At 40.9% G+C, this 18,737-nt stretch overlaps 1 protein-coding gene across 2 annotated transcripts in view; it reads right to left on the reverse strand.

Annotated features, from left to right (window-relative positions):
• Positions 1-4,953: 4,953 nt before the first annotated feature.
• The window catches only part of APMAP (adipocyte plasma membrane associated protein), a 63,517-nt gene continuing 49,733 nt past the window's right edge, over positions 4,954-18,737 (reverse strand). For both annotated transcript variants that reach the window (XM_030196270.1, XM_030196269.1), the window contains exons 8-9: positions 9,611-9,803; positions 4,954-6,663 (exon numbers count right to left, since the gene is read on the reverse strand). In XM_030196270.1, the coding sequence (XP_030052130.1) occupies positions 6,454-6,663; positions 9,611-9,803 (403 nt within the window). In that variant the 3' untranslated portion in view covers positions 4,954-6,453. The remainder of the gene's footprint in view (positions 6,664-9,610; positions 9,804-18,737) is intronic.

Here is an 18,737-nt window from a genome sequence, read left to right on the forward strand (position 1 = left end):
GCCAAATAAGCCAAGCCCGATTCCAGGGCCGGACAATCAGCCCTCAAGGAAGGATCCGAGGGGGAAGCCCACTGCACAATCGTCAGGCACGCCCTGGCCACATAGGAGCCGCAAACTGAGGTCTGCAAACTTAAGGCAGCCGCCTCGAAGGACGACCTTAAGGCCGCCTCCAATCTTCTGTCTTGGGCGTCCTTTAGGGCCGTGCCACCTTCCACCGGCAACGCCATTTTCTTAGTCACCGCAGTGATTAAAGAATCCACGGTAGGCCAAAGAAAGGCCTCCCGTTCACTTTCAGGCAAAGGATAGAGGCGGGACATAGCCCTAGCCACTTTGAGGCTCGCTTCCAGGACATCCCATTGAGCCGAAATTAAGGTGTGCATGGCATCATGCACGTGGAAGGTTCTAGGCGGGCGCTTCGTCCCCAGCATAATGGCGGAGCCAACAGGGGCTGAGGGAGAGACGTCCTCCGGAGAGGAAATCTTCAAAATGCTCATGGCCTGCACTAACAGGTTGGGCAAATCCTCTGAGCGAAAGATCCGCGCTGCAGAGGGGTCATCCGTTCCATCCGAGCGGGAATCCGTCTCCTCCAAGGAATCCCCAAAGGACCGTTGGGAGAACTCAGATACGCTGCCCTCATCTACATCAGAGGAAACAGAGTCCTCTAAGGCCTGGGAATCCACCCGAGTGCGTTTACTTCCGGGGGCCTCAACCCCTTTATCGGACAAGGGAGAAGGGGCAGCGTTTTGCATAAGGAAGGCCTGATACAGCAGCAAAATAAACTCGGGGGAGAAACCCCCCAGACTGTGCACTTCAGCAGCCTGGGCCACAGCCCTAGACGCACCCTCAACCGCCGCTCGCAAGAGCGGGGGAGAAACATGCTGCGCATCCAAGATGGCGTCCGGCGTGACACTCCGCGAAGGAACCGCGCGGGAAGAACGGTGCTTAACTTTAGCCGCTTTTTTGCCATCGCCCAAATCAAGGGCGGCCATGGCATTAACGTCTCCCAGCTCAAGGGCAGCCCAAGAAGAAGCCGTCCGAGCAGAGTGGCCGGCCAAGATGGCGGAGGCGAGCAGCGGGGGATGGGCGTTTATGGCGGGAAAAACCGCCGCACCGGAGGAAGACCCGGGACACTGACCGGCCTCCGAACTGACACCCAAGAAGGGCGAATCAGACTTTAAGACCCCCGCATCCCCGCTAGAAGCGCACACGCGGTCCAGGGAGCGATTCTTCGCGCCCTCGCCCTCCGACGCCATAGGCCACGTGGAGATCGATCGGAGAACCCCCTGCCCGCTATAAAAAGGTAAAAATTACCTGCTTCTCGCTCTGAGCTGTAATGACCTGGTGTCCCAGTGAGTAGCTGCAATAAACGTTTAAATAAACGTCGAAATAAACGCCTTTAAGGACGTCCAAAATTTTTTTTTTTTTTTTTTTAACGGAGCCAGCGGGAGGGGGGGAGAAAAGGAGGGACCTGGCGCCACCAGGTTTGCACTTGCTCAAGAAGAGCCCTCAACCCCAGGTACTCAACAAAACCTAAAAATTAGGCTTGGAGACCTAGCCAGAGCTGCTGCTGCTGTGTGTGACCACCACCTGCTGAGATAGAGAACATACTGAGGAGTTTCCGGCAGCACATGACCACATATAGGGAGGCAAAAGGATTGCTCTCTATCTCCACCTGCTGGTAGATGGACACAACCCACCAGTCTATGGATTGATCAGCATGATGATATGGAAGCATTTCTTACCTTTTTCCATTAAATCTTTACCTGGCAAATTCCCGAGTCCGGAGCCTCCTCCTTCAGCTTGTGCCAACAATGCTAGTTCCATATCTGATCCAGGGCCAGTTCTTTCACCACCCGGCTGTATAGGCTGTGTGTGTAGTGTCTAAGCAATGTTTCCAGGGGCAGGCAAGGCACCAACACCAATCACAGAACTTAGACTCAGTACCCTGCTGAAGAAAGCTATTGAAAGTAGTCTGCATTTTGGGGTCTCACTTGGTATCGGAACATACACAGGAGTTTTTCTTTCCTCTTTTCCATGGCAAAGTCAAAAAAGCAAGAAAATATTAACAGCGAGCAACTCCTTCAACATGTAGGCAGTATGACACAATCTTGAATCTTCTACTATTATACAGATTTTGTAAATTTGTTTTTATTCTTGTAATCATCGTATGATTTCAAAAGTTATTTAATCAAATTAACAAATACGCTTAGCAGTGCCTACAGCTTCAATGGCGTTTTGACTTTTAGGTGTCCCTGGGCATGAGTGAGTTGAGGACATCAAAACTGCACATAGAATCTACAAAAAGTACTTATGCACATACAGCATGTGTACTCAAAGAACAGCAGGGCAAGTATTCTCACATCTGGGCGACATTATCCAATGGAGCCCAGTGTGGACGCTGATTAGCAATATTAACTCAGAACTTTCTAGCAGCATTCCACCATGCATGCACTGTTGCCTCCCCACCGGACAAATGAGAATGGGTTCTTCAGTCATTTTAAAAAAACTAAAGAACAAACTCCAAGGGGTGGTGAGAGAGTATGTGAGAATACTTGGCCCGCTGTCCTCCAAGAACACCTGCTACAGGGAAGTAACTTTGCATTCTTCAAGGACAAGCAGGCCATTGTACTCTCATAGCTGGTAGGAATCCCTAGCTACCAGGCTCACCGAAAACAACAATGCTAGAATAGGGACATGAAACTTCAAGGCATGTAAGTCAATTAACCTTATTTTCTTTAGATCCAGGCTGCACCTTCACAACTAGTATGCAAACTGGGCCTAGGAGGGTAGAGTTAGATTCTAAGCACTGGTTTAGTGCTGAATTGTCTGTGCATTGTCACTGAGCACTTTGGACTTTTAAGGTCTTTTCTCCTCCTTTATCTTACTTGTATATAATAGAAACATTTTAGGAGTTTTGGCCTTTGACTCTTGTCCTTGCGTTCTGTGCAGCATCAGCAAAAACTAAAAAGGGGGGGGGGGGAGCTTGCCACAGCTGATGGGGTATAGTTACCAGTGCTGACATGCAGTGTATGTGCCAGTGAGATCAATTACTGCAGTGAAACCAACTCTGTCCTAGAGCCACTTTGAGGTCTTATGCTTTCGTAATATGGCAAAGAGATGCCTCTATGTGATAGGAGTTGCGGCAGTAATTGCTTAATACGTTATTAATAACTTTGTAGATAATGGGGAGAGACTGATCCAGGTTCAGTGGTTTATTCACAATTCGTGGGCTGGTGCTCGATCTACCTTGAGATTCTACTAAAAATTGCAAGATCATGGACTGACGAAGGGAAAGAGAAGTCAGATTGACTGTTTTCATTCCTGACGTATACATCTATATACTTATAAGGACCTTCAGGTATGCCTTCATTCTCTGGAGAAATAGTTCAGTTGTGTTCAGAAAGAATGACGTGATCTATTATATACAAAAACATTTTTTTGCTACAAAAAGAAAAATTATATATAATTAAAGTGAACAGTACCCTCAAAACTTATAAAATCACCCAGATTTTATATATGGGTGTATATTTTTGTCTCTTTCCTTGGGTCCCTTTGTGAACCACAAAATGCACAGTGTTAAGTGATATTTAATCATAAAGCATAAATAAAGCTATTTCAGTACAGACTAGAGGTTGGGATGTTTTGGTTATTGACACATAATAGACCCACCATCAACCCAAATGAATAAAAAAAGAATTATGCAGCAATACCCGCAATGTGAGCAGAATTGTCAGCTGTGATTCACAACAATGGTATCCCCGAGAATTTGTTTCTAGGAAGCTGAAGACTGTTCCAACACAGAATAAGACTAGACGCTGAATTAGTGCACCATTCACTCGGATCGCAAATAGAGACTAGAATATTAAAACAAACACACACTATCCTCTTGGAGAGGCCTATGTTGTTTACATCATATTTTATTTCATCCAATTTTGTTGCTTTTGCAGACAATTTAGAACATACATAATATCAAACCCAGGGGATGAGAAAAAAAAACCACATTACTCAGCTGCTGAAGAATGTCAGGAGAACAGAAAAATTTGAAGGTTGCTCTCCATTCACACTTACAACTTGTATCATAGAAAAAAGCAGGGAAAACAGTGTTTCCTGTATGGTCTTTTGCCTTCTTTTTCTGAAGTGGGATCTTAACAAATGCAACATTGCCCAGGAGCACAGTCGGCTGATGTATCCAGACATGGTGCCTGCAACCTTATTCAAAGCACATTTATTACTCACATCATTAGTAAGTTTTAATTTTGCAGTTTACAGCTTCTGATTTCACACACACACATGGGGTCAGTCAATTATTTAAAATACATAATTAGAATGTAAAAGCAATAATTTGGCCTCAGTCCAATACAAGACTTCTGGTCACCCGTTATAAAGAGGTCCTCAAACTTTAAAAATGAACATAATACAGTTACTTATAAATCACTGCTACTGTAGATTAGCAGTCCATCAGCATGAAAATAGAATAAAAACATTTACTGCACATCTTCAAGCTGAAGACAGCTAATCTCAATTTGCAGCTATAACATATCTCAGTTCTAAACAAACTTTTCCTCTAAACAGAACCTGTTCCTGCCATGTTAAGCAGCTACAGTTCATAGAGAATCCACAAAGCGTGGAGAACTCAAAGAAGACCCACGGATACTTTGTTTGTTTTAAGCAGCTACAGTTCCACATTACATGAGGAAAGCCGACATTTCTCTCTGAAATTTTCAGTTAACTCCGAGGTCAATATTCAAAAGACCTTGTTAAGTTTAGATGAATGCTCACTTCAATGTAACCAACCACATTTTTAGCTAACTGGTTTATTAATTTGTTGCAGCAACCCATTAAAGCTGAATATCAGACACTAAGGGGAATTCTGTAAATAGCACCTAAAAAAAAAAAAAACAGCGCTGAAAAAAAATATTTGCTTAAGCACTATTGTATAACCACGGTTTATAGAATAGCACTTAAGCATAGGGGTCAGCGTAGATTTAGGCACATCCATTTGCACAAAAAAAAAAAAATGATGCCAATGCCCCACAACTAATTTTTATAGGCATCACCCCCCTTAAATTATAACTATGCATAAAACTGGAATCTACACCCATGACCCTCCCATATCTGCACTCCCTTTTCCAGGACCTGTGTAAAATTTAGGCACTATATACATGTTTTTATCAGATGAATTTAACAACTTCCATGGCAGCATCTCATCAGCCCAAGGGATGCAACTTGAACAAAGTTTGCCCAAGTGCCATTGGACAGTCTTTTGTGGTTCAGACTGTTTATGGACGTCTTAGCGATCCAGATAGTGACAGACACCTGGGCAGATTAATTTATTCTCTATTTGGTGTTTGCTTAAACCATGTTAGGGCTAGTCTTGAGAATGTTGTAAAATGTAAGGCAGATACATACAGCACGGAGCAGGTACTGTATGCCTTTAATGACACCATCCATAGAGCAGTATCCTCTTAGGAAACCACTTCACTAACCCCTTAAGGAGTTAGAGCAGGGCTTCCAAAACTGTGGGTTAAGACCCCAAATCAGATCACAAAATCTCATCTTTGGGGTCACAATCTAGGCAGGATCTCCATAGATACATCATTATACTGTACCTCTGGGGGGGGGGGGGGGGGGGGGGGAGGGGAATTGAGGAGCAGTCACAAAAAGATGAAGCACTGTGCTGAGATTTAAGCTGTAGAAGTGTTTGCTGTGCAATGCTGTGTTTCTTCTAAGCTGTCCATTTTTTGAACCAGTACAAAGGTCAGGTCATAATTTCTGTACCAAACCTATGGTTCCTGGATTTAGGTGTGAAGTGAGGGTGAAGGTGGTTAGATATACTGGGTGGAGTATTCAGCATGCCTAAGTTAAAAGTTTTTGTTTTTTTTAAAGAGGCTGTATGGACATCCTTAAACTGGATAACAATAACCTTTTGTAGCTAAATCACTACATACAATCCCTTTGAACAATTTTTTTTTTTTAATGTAGTGGCATATAATGGAAGAGAAAAAGAACAAAGTGTAATTCAAATAATTGGATGTTGGCCTATTAAACTGTGGATCGAGATTAAAATTACCCACATCTTCCTTGTACTGGCCACTTCTGACTCTTCCATTGAACTATATATATATATATATATATATATATATATATATATATTTCAATACACAATTCACAAAAATGTAAAAATTAAAAACATTAAAAAAAACAAAAAACATACCAAGTCCTAAAGTAGGGTGGAAAGATGACGACTTCTATCCACCATACAGCTCTCAAATCAATCCATACTTTTTGAGTTAGCATGCATGTCTCTCAGAAGATACCTACATGCTGAAAAGGCCAAATTGTTCCCTCTGTGAGTCAGCTACATACCAGCCCTAGAAGGCTACACTTAGCCCTTTAGAGTCCCACACCTCAATTCAATCCCCTCCAGTAGCTGTTTCTGCACATCACCTAGCATCACACATCCTGAAGTTTAAGTCTACATATAAACGGTGAGCGGTAAGACCCGAGATACAGATTTCCATCGTGCTCAAGTGCTTCGCTGACATACGTCACCACTTCTCCATTCGGGTCATGGAAGCTTCGCATGTAGATTCCATCGTCACTGAGTTCCAAAACCATGCTGTACTTGGGCACAAGTTTCATCACTGTCTCTTGGCTGAGCAACTAAAGGAGAGAAACAAACAAGTTCAAGAGTGCTGCTAATTAACAAAATAATTCACAGACTTGGCAGATCTGACTGATTACATGTTGCTACAACAGAACATTGCCATTATTACAACTTACCCTACCCAGTCTGTTCGCTGACTAGCCCCTAGGTACAACTTACAATTTAAAATGTGTTGCCAGTGATGCATCTTGCTGTGGAGAAGTGTTGCCACAAGTGAAAGGAAATTAAGCAGTTCCTTCAACCGTAATTTTTAAAAGAGCAACAGATCTCACAAGAAGTACTCAACTGCTATAAGTATAATGCATTTCTCAACTGTATAATTTTACTAGAATACAAAGGTTTTCTCTGGATATACATAGTAGATGACGGCAGATAAAGACCTGTACAGTCCACTCAGTCTGCCCAACAAGATAAACTCATATCATAAGGTATGATGTGATACTACATTTGTATACTTGATCTTGATTTGTCCTTGCCATTTTCAGGGCACAGACCATAGAAGTCTGCCCAGCACTGGTACTGCTTCCCAATTACTGGTGTTTCCATCTAATCACCGCTAAGCTTCGTTGATTCCTTGCCTTCTATACAAGATTCCTGTGTGTTTATCCCACGCATTTTTGAATTCCATTACTGTTTTATCTCCAGGAATGAAAACACTGATGCTTCCAAAGCAAAGTGGAGAGCCAGCACTGCTAGATATTAATAAAATAGAATGTATCTTGCTTCCTCCTCCACTCAGTTAGAATGTACCTGTTATATGCAACTTGTCTCCCCTTTATGTTTAAAAATCTGTACACCACCAAAACCCATAGTCAGTGCAGATTTAAAAGAAGGCCAATTTAGAGTTCACCATCGAGTATATTTCACACAGATACAGGCTCATAAATTCAGATAGGTGGTGACCCCTCTGTATTGTAAGTGTAATCAGGGAGACAACACTTTTCTACATGTCCTGAGGATGTCCTAAGTCCTAAGATAATGAGCAACAGCAGTCTAAAGCTGCTTTATACAGAACGAGTGATAGGTGTTAGAATCCTGACTCCTCTAAGAGTTTTGTTGCATTACAAAGAACACTTAGGGTTACTGGAGAAGGATGCAGATTATGAATTCAGAAGGCTTGGGTAGTGGAGAAAAAGTGTATATTGAAATCAAGGGCAATGGACACTTCGCCCTCCTTTTGGTCCTGGTGTAATCAATTCCATATACTTAAGATGAAACTGGGGGGGGGGGGGTGCTAATTTACCCCCAAGTGGATGTAACAATTTTTAGCTATTTGAGACAATTACATTCAAACACTTTCTAACAGAGCACAAAGACTGTTACTGAATAGTTTGTAAGGAGATGGTACATCTGGAATAGACTGGGGTTGGGGAAGCAATGGGGAGGAAAAGGGATGCTGCTGGGAGCTTCTCTAGTTACAATATTACGAGGGGTCATCAGAGTCAAGGCCCTTCAAGGATACATTATATTGTATAGTGAAATAGGAGGCAGGGGGTATAAAGTAGATTTGTTAAAAGGGGATTTATTGTCCTTGTCTATAAGCAATATATCTTTGTTTTGCCTTCTTATTTAGATCTCTATTATGCCCATTTGTTTATTACTTAACAAAAAGATTTGAACCAAAATCTGTACAAGCCAGGTCAAGTGTCCACCCTGGGAGTACAAAAATGGTCTATTATTCAGTACATTAAGATGGTCCTAGAAGGCACCAAGGAAAGCACTAGGTCTACTACCTAATTAATCTTTACTATTGCTATTAGAGAGGAAACTGGACATCCAACCGCCGTTTGATAAATGGAAACAGCAGGACCTAAATCAAATCAGTAAATTTGGGCACGGCTGATGGATGAACCATTCCATCTCTTCAGCAATTAAAGACTAGACTGGTGTGGAAAATAAGGATTGCTTTGCCATCTTGCAAAGATACTATACTGAATCTCTGATAAGAATACATCCAACTATTTCCTTTTGATTGCCTCTTCTCCTTCACATTTATCTCCTCTGTACATTGTCTGCTGAGCTCCTTACCAACAAATCTTTGGATAACCTTCCACTATCACAGCAAATGCAGCAAGACCAACATTTATTTAAACATATTTCTTGCTTTCACAAAAGAAATTTTGAAGGGAGGAACATAAGAACAGCCTATAACATAAAGCAATAGCAAAACATCCAACATACAACTAAATACAAGAGTAATAGTATAAATAAAACAATGAAAAAAATAATAAAACAGATCAAAAGTTAACAGGGAAAAGAAAACAGAGAATAGAATGCACCCCCTTTGTACTCTTACAACTCCAGGAAGGTCCGACTCAAAGAGCCAAGTCTTTGAGGAACAATGAAATACAGCACAGTCAGTCATGGTATGAATTGAGGACTATGCACAAAAAGCAACTTTATTCCCAATATAAGCTAACTGCACACCTAAGAAATGGGATGAGCACAACTGTTCTAGGTCATCAATCCTCTGACCTAGAGTTTCTACAAACTGCCAGATGAAAATAGGCACGATCAGATGCGATTTGCTGTACAGGGAAACCGATCTTATTGACAGTAATCAGCCCTGGACAGCAGGCTGAAAGCTCGTAGTGCTTATAACATACAGGGCCGATTCTCAATATTTTTTCAGCTCAATTCAAAAATTAACGCATGTAAAAAAATTCATTTAGTAAAATCAACTTTATGCGCATGAATTTAGGTCATTCAGTGCATATAAATTTGATTTGGTGCACATTACTTACGTACTTTTCCAAAATGAAACCAGATCCCCCAAATGTACACTCCTAGCACAGTGAAGACACAAAAGACAGAAAATGCTGGCACCACTTGAACTACCCGTTTACACTCTATAATAAGGTTACCACTATTTTTGGATTTAAATGAATTATTACATACACATGCAGCCTTAACAAATTGTTTTTCGTTCACCTTCACAATTACCTTAAAAATTAATTCTCTAAGCCAGAGTCTCTGAGATAAGAAATCCACCATAGAAAATCCAGGATTCTGTCGAACTGCCGACATCGCTACCCAATATCCTCCAGAGCTACTCGGTCGGATGTTGTCTGGAAAGCCGGGCATATTTTCCAAAAACATATCTGCTCCTCCTTTCCTTAATCCAGACACGTAATATCTAGCCAGAAAATCAGATGAACACACACAAGATACAGTGAGCTACAAAAATTATGAAATGTTTTACAAAAAAAGTTCTCATTCACTAAACCTAATTGTGGACCTTCAGAAAGTGGGCATTATGGAACAAAATTTTCTTTTACCATCACCAATTCCTCATCGGTCCAATTTTCATTATTTTCTCTTTCACTCTCCAGTATATAAATAAACCAAGTTTCAAGTCCACTTTTCTTCCATACGATATGAGTATCACTACTACTACTAATCATTTCTAAAGCGCTACTAGACGTGCGCAGCCCTGTACACTTGAACATGAAGAGACAGTCCCTGCTCGACAGAGCTTACAATCTAATTAGGACAATCAGGACAAACAAGAGATAAGGGAATATTAAAGTGAGGATGATAAATAAGGGTTCTGAACAAGTGAATAAGGGTTAGGAGTTAAACACTATTCCAGTGGATATTAAGTACCATATATACTCGAATATAAGCCACAGCACCTCCCCCACCCCAATAAAAAAAAAAGGAATGGTTGACTAATATAAGCCGAGGACAGACATTTGTGAGACTGTGATGAGCCAATCTACAAAGACTACCAGAGTGGGAGAAAGCATGAGACTATGTGGTCAAGAGGGATTGGGGGGAAGAAAACTGAATTATGTCTTTGAACTGTGAGGATGAGGGTGCATGTAGCTACATCCTGCTGTCTGATGGAGATCAATGTGTGTGAGTGCTATCTGAAGGAGAAAGTTGCAGGGTACTAGTTAAGGGGACAAAGAATGAGACAGCTTGGAAAAGAGATGGCTGAAAGGGTATATGATAGAAGTCTACAAAATACTTAGTTGTGTGGAACAGGTAAACGTAAATCAATTTTTTACTCTTTCAAAGACTAGGGGACAGTCAAGGAATTTACATGGTACTACTTTTAAATCAAACAGGAGGAAATATTTTTTTTCACTCAACAAATGGTTAAGCTCTGGAACTAGTTACCAGCGGATGTGGTTAACAGTGGTTAGTGTTATCTGGGTTTAAAAAAAAAAGTTTGGACAAATTCCTGACGGAAAAGTCCATAGTCTGCTATTGACATAGACCTGGGGAAGCCACTGCTTGTCCCTGGGATCAATAGCATGAAATCTTACTACTATTTGGGATTATGTTGGGTACTTGTGACCTGAATTGGTCAATGCTGGAAGCAGGATACTAGGCTGGATGGACCATTGGTCTGACTCAATACGGCTATTCTTATGTTCTTCCAAGAAAGAAAAAGGCAGGGTCCATCTACCCAACTGTCTTGCCATGTAACCTGCCCTTCTTTATTTCTGACCCCAACCAGAACTTACCAGTATATAAGTTATACTTAGGGCTTTCTATTCTCAGGTATTTATAAAGTTATAAATGTGGCATAAAAACTTTTTTTTTTTTTTGCTTACACATACTATTGCTAGGAGTCTTTTCCAGTGGAATCCAATATGCACATGTGTTCATTTCCACAACACAGAAGGTACAAAAATTGAGAAGAAAAAACAAAGAGAAAGCAGGAATTTAAACACACACACACACACACAAAAAAAGCATTCCAGTACACTTCAAGTACTACTACCTGACATTTCTATAGCGCTACTAGGGTTACGCAGCGCTGTACAATTTAACAAAAAAGAGGCAGTCCCTGCTCAAGAGAGCTTACAATCTAAAGGACAAAATGACAAGTTGGGGTAGTATGGACAAGACATAGATCCACCAACAGCCTGGTTTCTGGAACTTTCAGCCATTACTGGTTTCTGAACTTACATTCTACTGCATTTTGGGACTCACAGCCCTGCTTCTCCCATTTGAACGGGAAATTATGATTTTGCAGCAGGTCAGTCTGCTACTTTGCATTATACAACACAGGGGGATTAAAGTTTTCTAGAAAACCATGTCACGAAACCAAAACTGAAAAATAGAACAAGTTTCACAATGACCATAAGGGAATCAACATAGGAAGAGAGAAATAAAGAGAATGCTCAAGAATAAACTCTCCCTGGTTTTCAGAAGAATACATTTGAAGAGGGAATGTTGTAGAATAGAATGTCCTTGGCGCAAGTCAAAATATACAGAACTGAAAAATGGAAATGTTTAATATCCTATAAACACGTGAATATTTCTAAAAAAAAAAAAAAAAAAATACTTAATTTTAGTGGGCATTGATAAGCTTTTTAGATTACTGAAGCCTCCTTCATCTTAAGTGCTGAACCTCAGCCTTCTGCTGAGATTCTAGCTAAATGTTTTGCTTCTAAAAGTTGCCACTATTCATGAGTCTTTTTACAGCTAAACCTGGAGATTACAATCTATGTGTCTCTGATGAATTGTCAGATGTAAAATTGGTTATGTAATGGGCGGTTTTTACCTCTTACTCTATATTGCTTGAGTCTTTTCATATTTTACTCATGGTTTTGGTGGTATTAATTATGCAAGTTTTTTGTACTGTGTCAAATTTCCTTTGCATTTATTTATTTTTATCAGTTATTCCTTTTATCATTTGTTGCTCTTCTAATACTTATGTATATATTTTTTTCTGCATAGTTTAGGGACTCCTAAGGCAGGCCTTCGTGGCCGAAACATGATTCGTGTCGACTCCATTGCATATTTTTAAATAAAACTTCTGATGTGAACTCCGAGTCCATTGGACATTATTTTCTACAGCATCTTTTGTATCACCTTCACTGCGTTTGCCAGCTTGCATTGACCCGTGAGGAGGTTTTTTGTTCTTCTATGCTTGTCGATTTGAAGTGTCAGATATTCCAGTAGATAGGAAATGGTCTGCCCTTACACATATTTCGGAAGAAAAAGAGAGAAGAGTGGGGGAAGATAGGCTCTTTCCAATCAATAAGGGAGACATATATTTGAAAAAGGTATAATATTTATTATAACAGGTCGACAACACAGCCGTGTTTTGGCGACGCAGCACCTTCTTCAGGAGTCTTCCAACAGTATATCAAGTACTTGAGTGTTTGATACTCCAAGAAAAACAATTTTGAAGAACATGCAGTTCCTTCTCTTTCAGAGTAGTGGCAGAAATGCATACAGCAAGCGAGGCCGTAGTAACATGTTCAAACGTTTTTACTTACACCTATTTCCCCAAGACTTTGAGAGCTCTAATAGGTTGTTGAATACTGGCTGCCCTTTAGATAATATGCCCTCCTTTTTCTAAAACACTAGCCAAAAATAGGATGATTCTCCCAATCCATGGGTAAAATTGTTCTTACTCCCATTCCCAAGAAGGCTAATGAAGATTGATCGCAGGTTTTAAATTTTAGGCCTATCGCAAACATACCCATTTCTTGCAAAACTGTTGGAACTTCTGGTAGCATTCCAGTTTTCAGGATTAAACTGCTGGTATTTGTTGCACAAAACTCAGCATGGTTTTCGCAGCTTCCCAGGCACCAAAACTTTGTTATTGGTTTAGACATATGAAGTAAAGAAAGTATTGTCTAGAGACGGTGAGATGGTTCTTTTACAGTTCAGACATCTCTGCAACTTTTAACACAGTCATGACAACTTGCTTGGTAAACTGTCTGAAGTAGGTTTTTCTGGTTCTGTGTTAAACTGGTTCACCTATTTTCTGAAAAAGAGACAATATTTACTGCTTAAGGATAAAAGTTTTTTTTCACCTCCTTAGGCATCTCCTTGCAATGTTCCACAAGGATCCCCCATCTCTCTGTTTTTGTATAATCTATATATGAGCTCACCTGGTCAAATTGCATTGAATGTGTGTGAACAATCATCTTACGCTGATTTATTTATTCCAGTGCATCAGGATTTGAAGGTTACCTATAGTAGTGTTATTAGCATTATTGACAAAACTGGCAAATGATCTTCATCTATTTGACTTACAAACAAAATCAAAATTCTTTGGTTTGGTCTGAATTTGAATAATATGCCAAGGTTTATTTCAAATCCTGACGGAACCCAATTTAGTGTAGAAATAACATCAAGGGTCCTGGGAATGATTTTGGACTCTTTATTGACGATAGAGCCTCAGGTTAATAGTTTGGTCCAGAAAGCTTTTTTTTTTTTTTTTTTTTTACTTAAACAAATTATGCTTAGTGCATTCATGTTTTTCCCCCCCTAATCATTATAAAATCATTGTTGAAGATAGCCACATGAACGGACCCACCCACAGGAGCTCCTTACCTCTCTGGAGTTGCTGTTTTCGGGTTGTCTCTTCTCTTGACCCAATATGGGGAAAAAGAGGAAAGGAATAGTTCAGCAAGTTCCTCCAGCTACCGGAGCTGCTCCCCTGGAAACAGACTACTTCGGAGCAGTTCCACGCTCCTGTTGGTGACAGTGCTGTTGGGTCCCCTTCCAACACGCCAGTACTGGAGTCATCTTCCTGCGGCAGTGTGAGCAGAATTTTGCCAAGTCCCCACAAGGGCCTCTCTTTGGTGCAGCCCGGAAGGGGAACTAAAGATGCTGTGGACCAGAGTTGGAGGAGAGGTGAATCCTTCACTCTCCAAAATGGAGGCTCAACCCCCTGCTTCCTCCTCCTTTTTGGATACCAGCAGTGTCTGGAAGGTCTACAATCTTTGCAACCAATAGTAAGTACCTTAACCAGGTCTAGAGAACTTGGGAAGCTCTCTGAAATGTCTGCACCACAGTTGCAAAAGCCTGCTAAAGTCACTGTGGACTCTGTGGAACGCCTTGCAGACTCTTAATGCTACCCTTAATGGTCAAAGTTGTTGATGAGCTGATAAGCTCTAAAGATAAGATTGCTGACTATTCACAGGAATAGGCCTCAATCTTCAAAAATTAGCCCCTTAGAGAAAAAAGTGGGTGAATTGAATGATGTTAATGTACTGAAGAAGGATAATGTATTTATGCATAGAAAGTTGGAGTACTAAATCAAAACTAAGAATTCTTTGCTTTTTTTTTCCACGTCTCTTTCAATAAAACCTGTGGACATTTTATGGAAATATATGCGTGAGGTTTTGACAATACCAGCGAAATCTTTGTCTCCAGTGGTGAAAGTTCAGTATTTGAATTTGGCATCCGATTCGGATTTGTTAAGAAAAAAGGAACAGTGTGGTAAATCTTACAGACTTCTTGGGGTCATCACTGGAGATAGTAACTCAGAGAATAACTCTTTTAGGGGCCATTTTACTAAGACGCGTAAGTGTCTACGCGCACCCAATGCACGCCAAAATGGAGTTACCGCCCGACTACCGCGTGGCTCTTGCAGTAATTTCATTTTTGGCGCGCGTGAGATACGCTTGTATGAAAGATATTTTTTTCGGGCGCGCATAATGGACACCCACCAAGTGGCATTTGGCACGCGTAGGTCATTACCGCCCGGTTACCGCGTGAGTCTTTACTGCTATGTCAATGGCTGGCGGTAAGGTCTCAGACCCAAAATGGATGCGCAGCAATTTTCATTTTGCCGCAAAGTCATTTTCGGCAAAAAAAAAAAAAAAACTTTTTTTTTACAGGCGCGCTAAAAAATGGATTGGCGTGCGCCCAAAACCCGCGCCTACACTACCGCAAGCCATTTTTCAGCGCGCCTTAGTAAAAGGACCCCTTAGTAACTTTGGAAGTGGACCTAGCATTGGTTTTGAAAACTTATTTCCCAGTAACTGATGAGAAGTTTTTTTGGTCCAAAATTAATATTTCCAGATTTGTCAAGAAACTCTCAGAAACAATGCCAAGAATACAAGCAATGGGACTGAAATTTCCTTAAGTTTATAGTGTGTAATCTTGAACATTTCTATTGTGGTCGAAAATCAAGTACATTTATTTCCAGATTGTAATATGATATTGTTTTTTATGGAATTTCTGGTTATCATAATGATGTAACTGTGATACGAGTATTGAAATTGCAAAAAAATAAAATAAAATCATTGTCCAGCTGTCAATTTTGTCACTGACTATTGCAATTTTCTTTATTTAGGTATTTCTGCTAAATTAGTACACAGAATTCAGTTTATTCAGAATACAGTTGCAAGGTTGATTTATTTTAAGTTTGACCATGCCTCTCCACTGTTTAAAGAGCTGCACTGCCTCCCAGTGCAGGCTTGAATACATTTTAAAGGTGGTGCATCTGATTTTCAAAACCTTAGAAGACCATTGTCCCAATGGATTGATCTTCTTTGATTAATTCGTTGGGTTTCAATTTATAGAAAGTTGTAAGTGTAGTTATCTGCTTTTGGGATTCCCCTCTGTTAAAAATGTTAAATATAAATAGTCAGTAAAATTCATTTATGATTTATTGGCAATGACTTGCCTGAGATCCATTCTGTGTTATTTTTGTTTCGAAAATTGGTGAAATATTTATTTCCTAAATTTCTGTAATAGGTTTTTTCTCTTCATTTTAGAGATGGTTTATATTAGATTGTAATTCCTGGCTACTGTACCAGTAAATTTTTGTTTCCCTGCTTTGAAACTTATTAAGGGATTAGGCAGGTAATAAGTCCCCCAAGATAAGATCTGTTATAATGCCAAGACTTTCAGCCAAGTCAAAGGTTGATAGTCACTAATTCACAAAGCGGAACCTCTGAAATTTAGTTTTGATTACTTTTTTTTTAATAACGTATTTATGGGGTTTTATTTTATGCATTAAATTTTTTTTGTAAAGATAGTTGCCTTTCACTGACATACTGCAAACATTAGAAAAAACTAATAATCTGGAAGAGGTGACAGTGAAAGGTGGCATCTTGGGACAACGGTGATAGTTTGTTTCCAGAAGGCTGCACCAGCAAAGAGAAAGCCTGGAGAGATAAGTTGGTTGCCTGATGCAAGTTACACTGAGCAGACCACATAACTAAGTTATAAGTGAGAAATGGTTTACAGCACAGAGGAGCAGAAGGTTGAACACACCTCTTTAAAATAAATTATATAGTTAACCACGCAAGCCACAAATGGCCTCTTTTAAGTCATAATTGTAAAGCATTACTGTAACTTCACTGTAATTTGTAAGCCACTTTGAACCGAAACTTGTTTTGGATAATGGTGGGATATAAGAAAGCATAAATAAATAAAAATTAAGCAAAGTTACTCAGTAGCAGTTCTCCAAGGACAACAGTATATAATACCACACGTGAGTGACATCATCCGATGGAGACTGGCATGGATGCTATCCAGCATTCTATTTCTAGAAGCTTTGGTAGCTCTGACCGTGCGTCCATGCATGCCTTCCCACCTGCCTCATTCACATGTGCCAAGCAGTTGACCTCAAAAAGCATACAGAATACGATACTGGGAAAGGATAATGTATTACTAGCACTGTAGATGTTAGAGGAAAAATGGCCGAGTACACTATTGCTTTTGTTTGATGTGTATATTGTATATGATTTTTTTTTTTTTTAATTGTACATGTACTTGATGTGAAATGCTTAAAACCTAACTCCTAAAGGAGGAGGGAGGGAATGTGGTAATATAAATCCTGCTGTCCTCAGAGAACACTTGCTAAGGGTGAGTAACTTTGCTTTCTCTGAGGACAAGCAGGACATCGATATTACCACATGTGGGAATCCATAGCTACCAGGTTCACCAAAAACACCACCAGTCAAAAGGGACTTGCAAGAGGCAAGACCAATTAGAAACCAATTAACCAAACTTACACATACAAGGGAAAGTACAGCCTGGAACAGAAGAAAACAGGCCTAGAGGGTGGCGTTGGATTCTAAACCTCAAACAAATTCTGAAAAACTATTTGGCCAAACTGGCTGTGACATGAATGGGTTGACAGAAGATCACATTGCAGCTTTGCAAACCTCCTCAGTGGAGACTGACCTCAAGTAGGCTACCAACACAGCCACAGCTCTGACATTGTGATATGTGACATGACCCTCTAGGGTCAGCCCAGCCTGGGCATAAGTAAAGGAGATGCAGTCTGCTAGCCAACTGGATAAAGTGCATTTACTGATGGTTGTTCTCATCCTGTTACACGCAAACAACAAAAAGCTGGGTAGAATGTCTATGAGTTTTAGACTGCTCCAGATAAGCAGCTAAGGCTCACTTGCCGTCCAAGTGTGCAGTTTGCTTTCACCAGGATGGGCATGAGGTTTTGAGAAAAATGTTGGCAGAATAGTTAACTGGTTAAGATGGAATTCCAACACTACCTGAAGTAAGGAACTTAGGATGACTGTGGCTCTGGGGGAAGAGGTCTCCAAACTCCATCACACTGCGCACACCAAGTTCTTCACAAGGAGGCTCATGTATGCAGGAGATAAACAGAGAGCCCTGAAAACCCTTCCTCCCACAAGATTCCAGAATTTGAGCATCCATCCATGGGTGCACCGAGGCTTGGGTTCTGGAACTTCTGGCTCTTTTGAGGGGCGACTCAATCACCACAGAATGCTGATGAAGCTGCTGCTTCTTCTCAAATCCAGGAGCCTTTTAGACCAGCCTTTTAGACCAAGTCGACCTTCTTAGGTTCAAGCTGTACAGAGAAAGCGGTCTCCCAATTCTTCATCTGCGCTGCCTTAAGAATGCTGTGCACTGGCACAGCCTCCTTGGGAGAGGAATCATAGTTAATAACATCCAATATCTCAGCCTTGGACTAGAACTCAAACACCCAACTTAAATCGGACAGGCCTTGCCATCTCCCATTTCAAAAAAAAAAAAAAAGGAGAGAAAATTCCTCTGGGGGACACTTTTTTTTCCTGAGGTGGGGAGGGTCTAATGGCAGATCAATGGATGCTTCCTCTAAGAAGTCGTCTGGTTCCACCTCAGACATCCAAGAGCAGTCCATATCGACTCAGCAAGATATTCTTCCTGAGATGTCTAACCTGTGCCTGCCTCGAACTACTAGACTCATGGTCACACTGGGCGAGGGAGCACAGAGGTGGGTCCTCTCCTTCTCCTGGTAGGCTGGAGAGGAGCAGTGGTCCAACGCGTGACACAGCACCGGCGTCAATGAGCAGTTGATGGGCAGGGCATAGGCCTCCAGGATCGGCACCAT

The sequence above is a fragment of the Microcaecilia unicolor genome, chromosome 3 (assembly GCF_901765095.1).
Source record: "Microcaecilia unicolor chromosome 3, aMicUni1.1, whole genome shotgun sequence".
Lineage (NCBI taxonomy): Eukaryota > Metazoa > Chordata > Amphibia > Gymnophiona > Siphonopidae > Microcaecilia > Microcaecilia unicolor.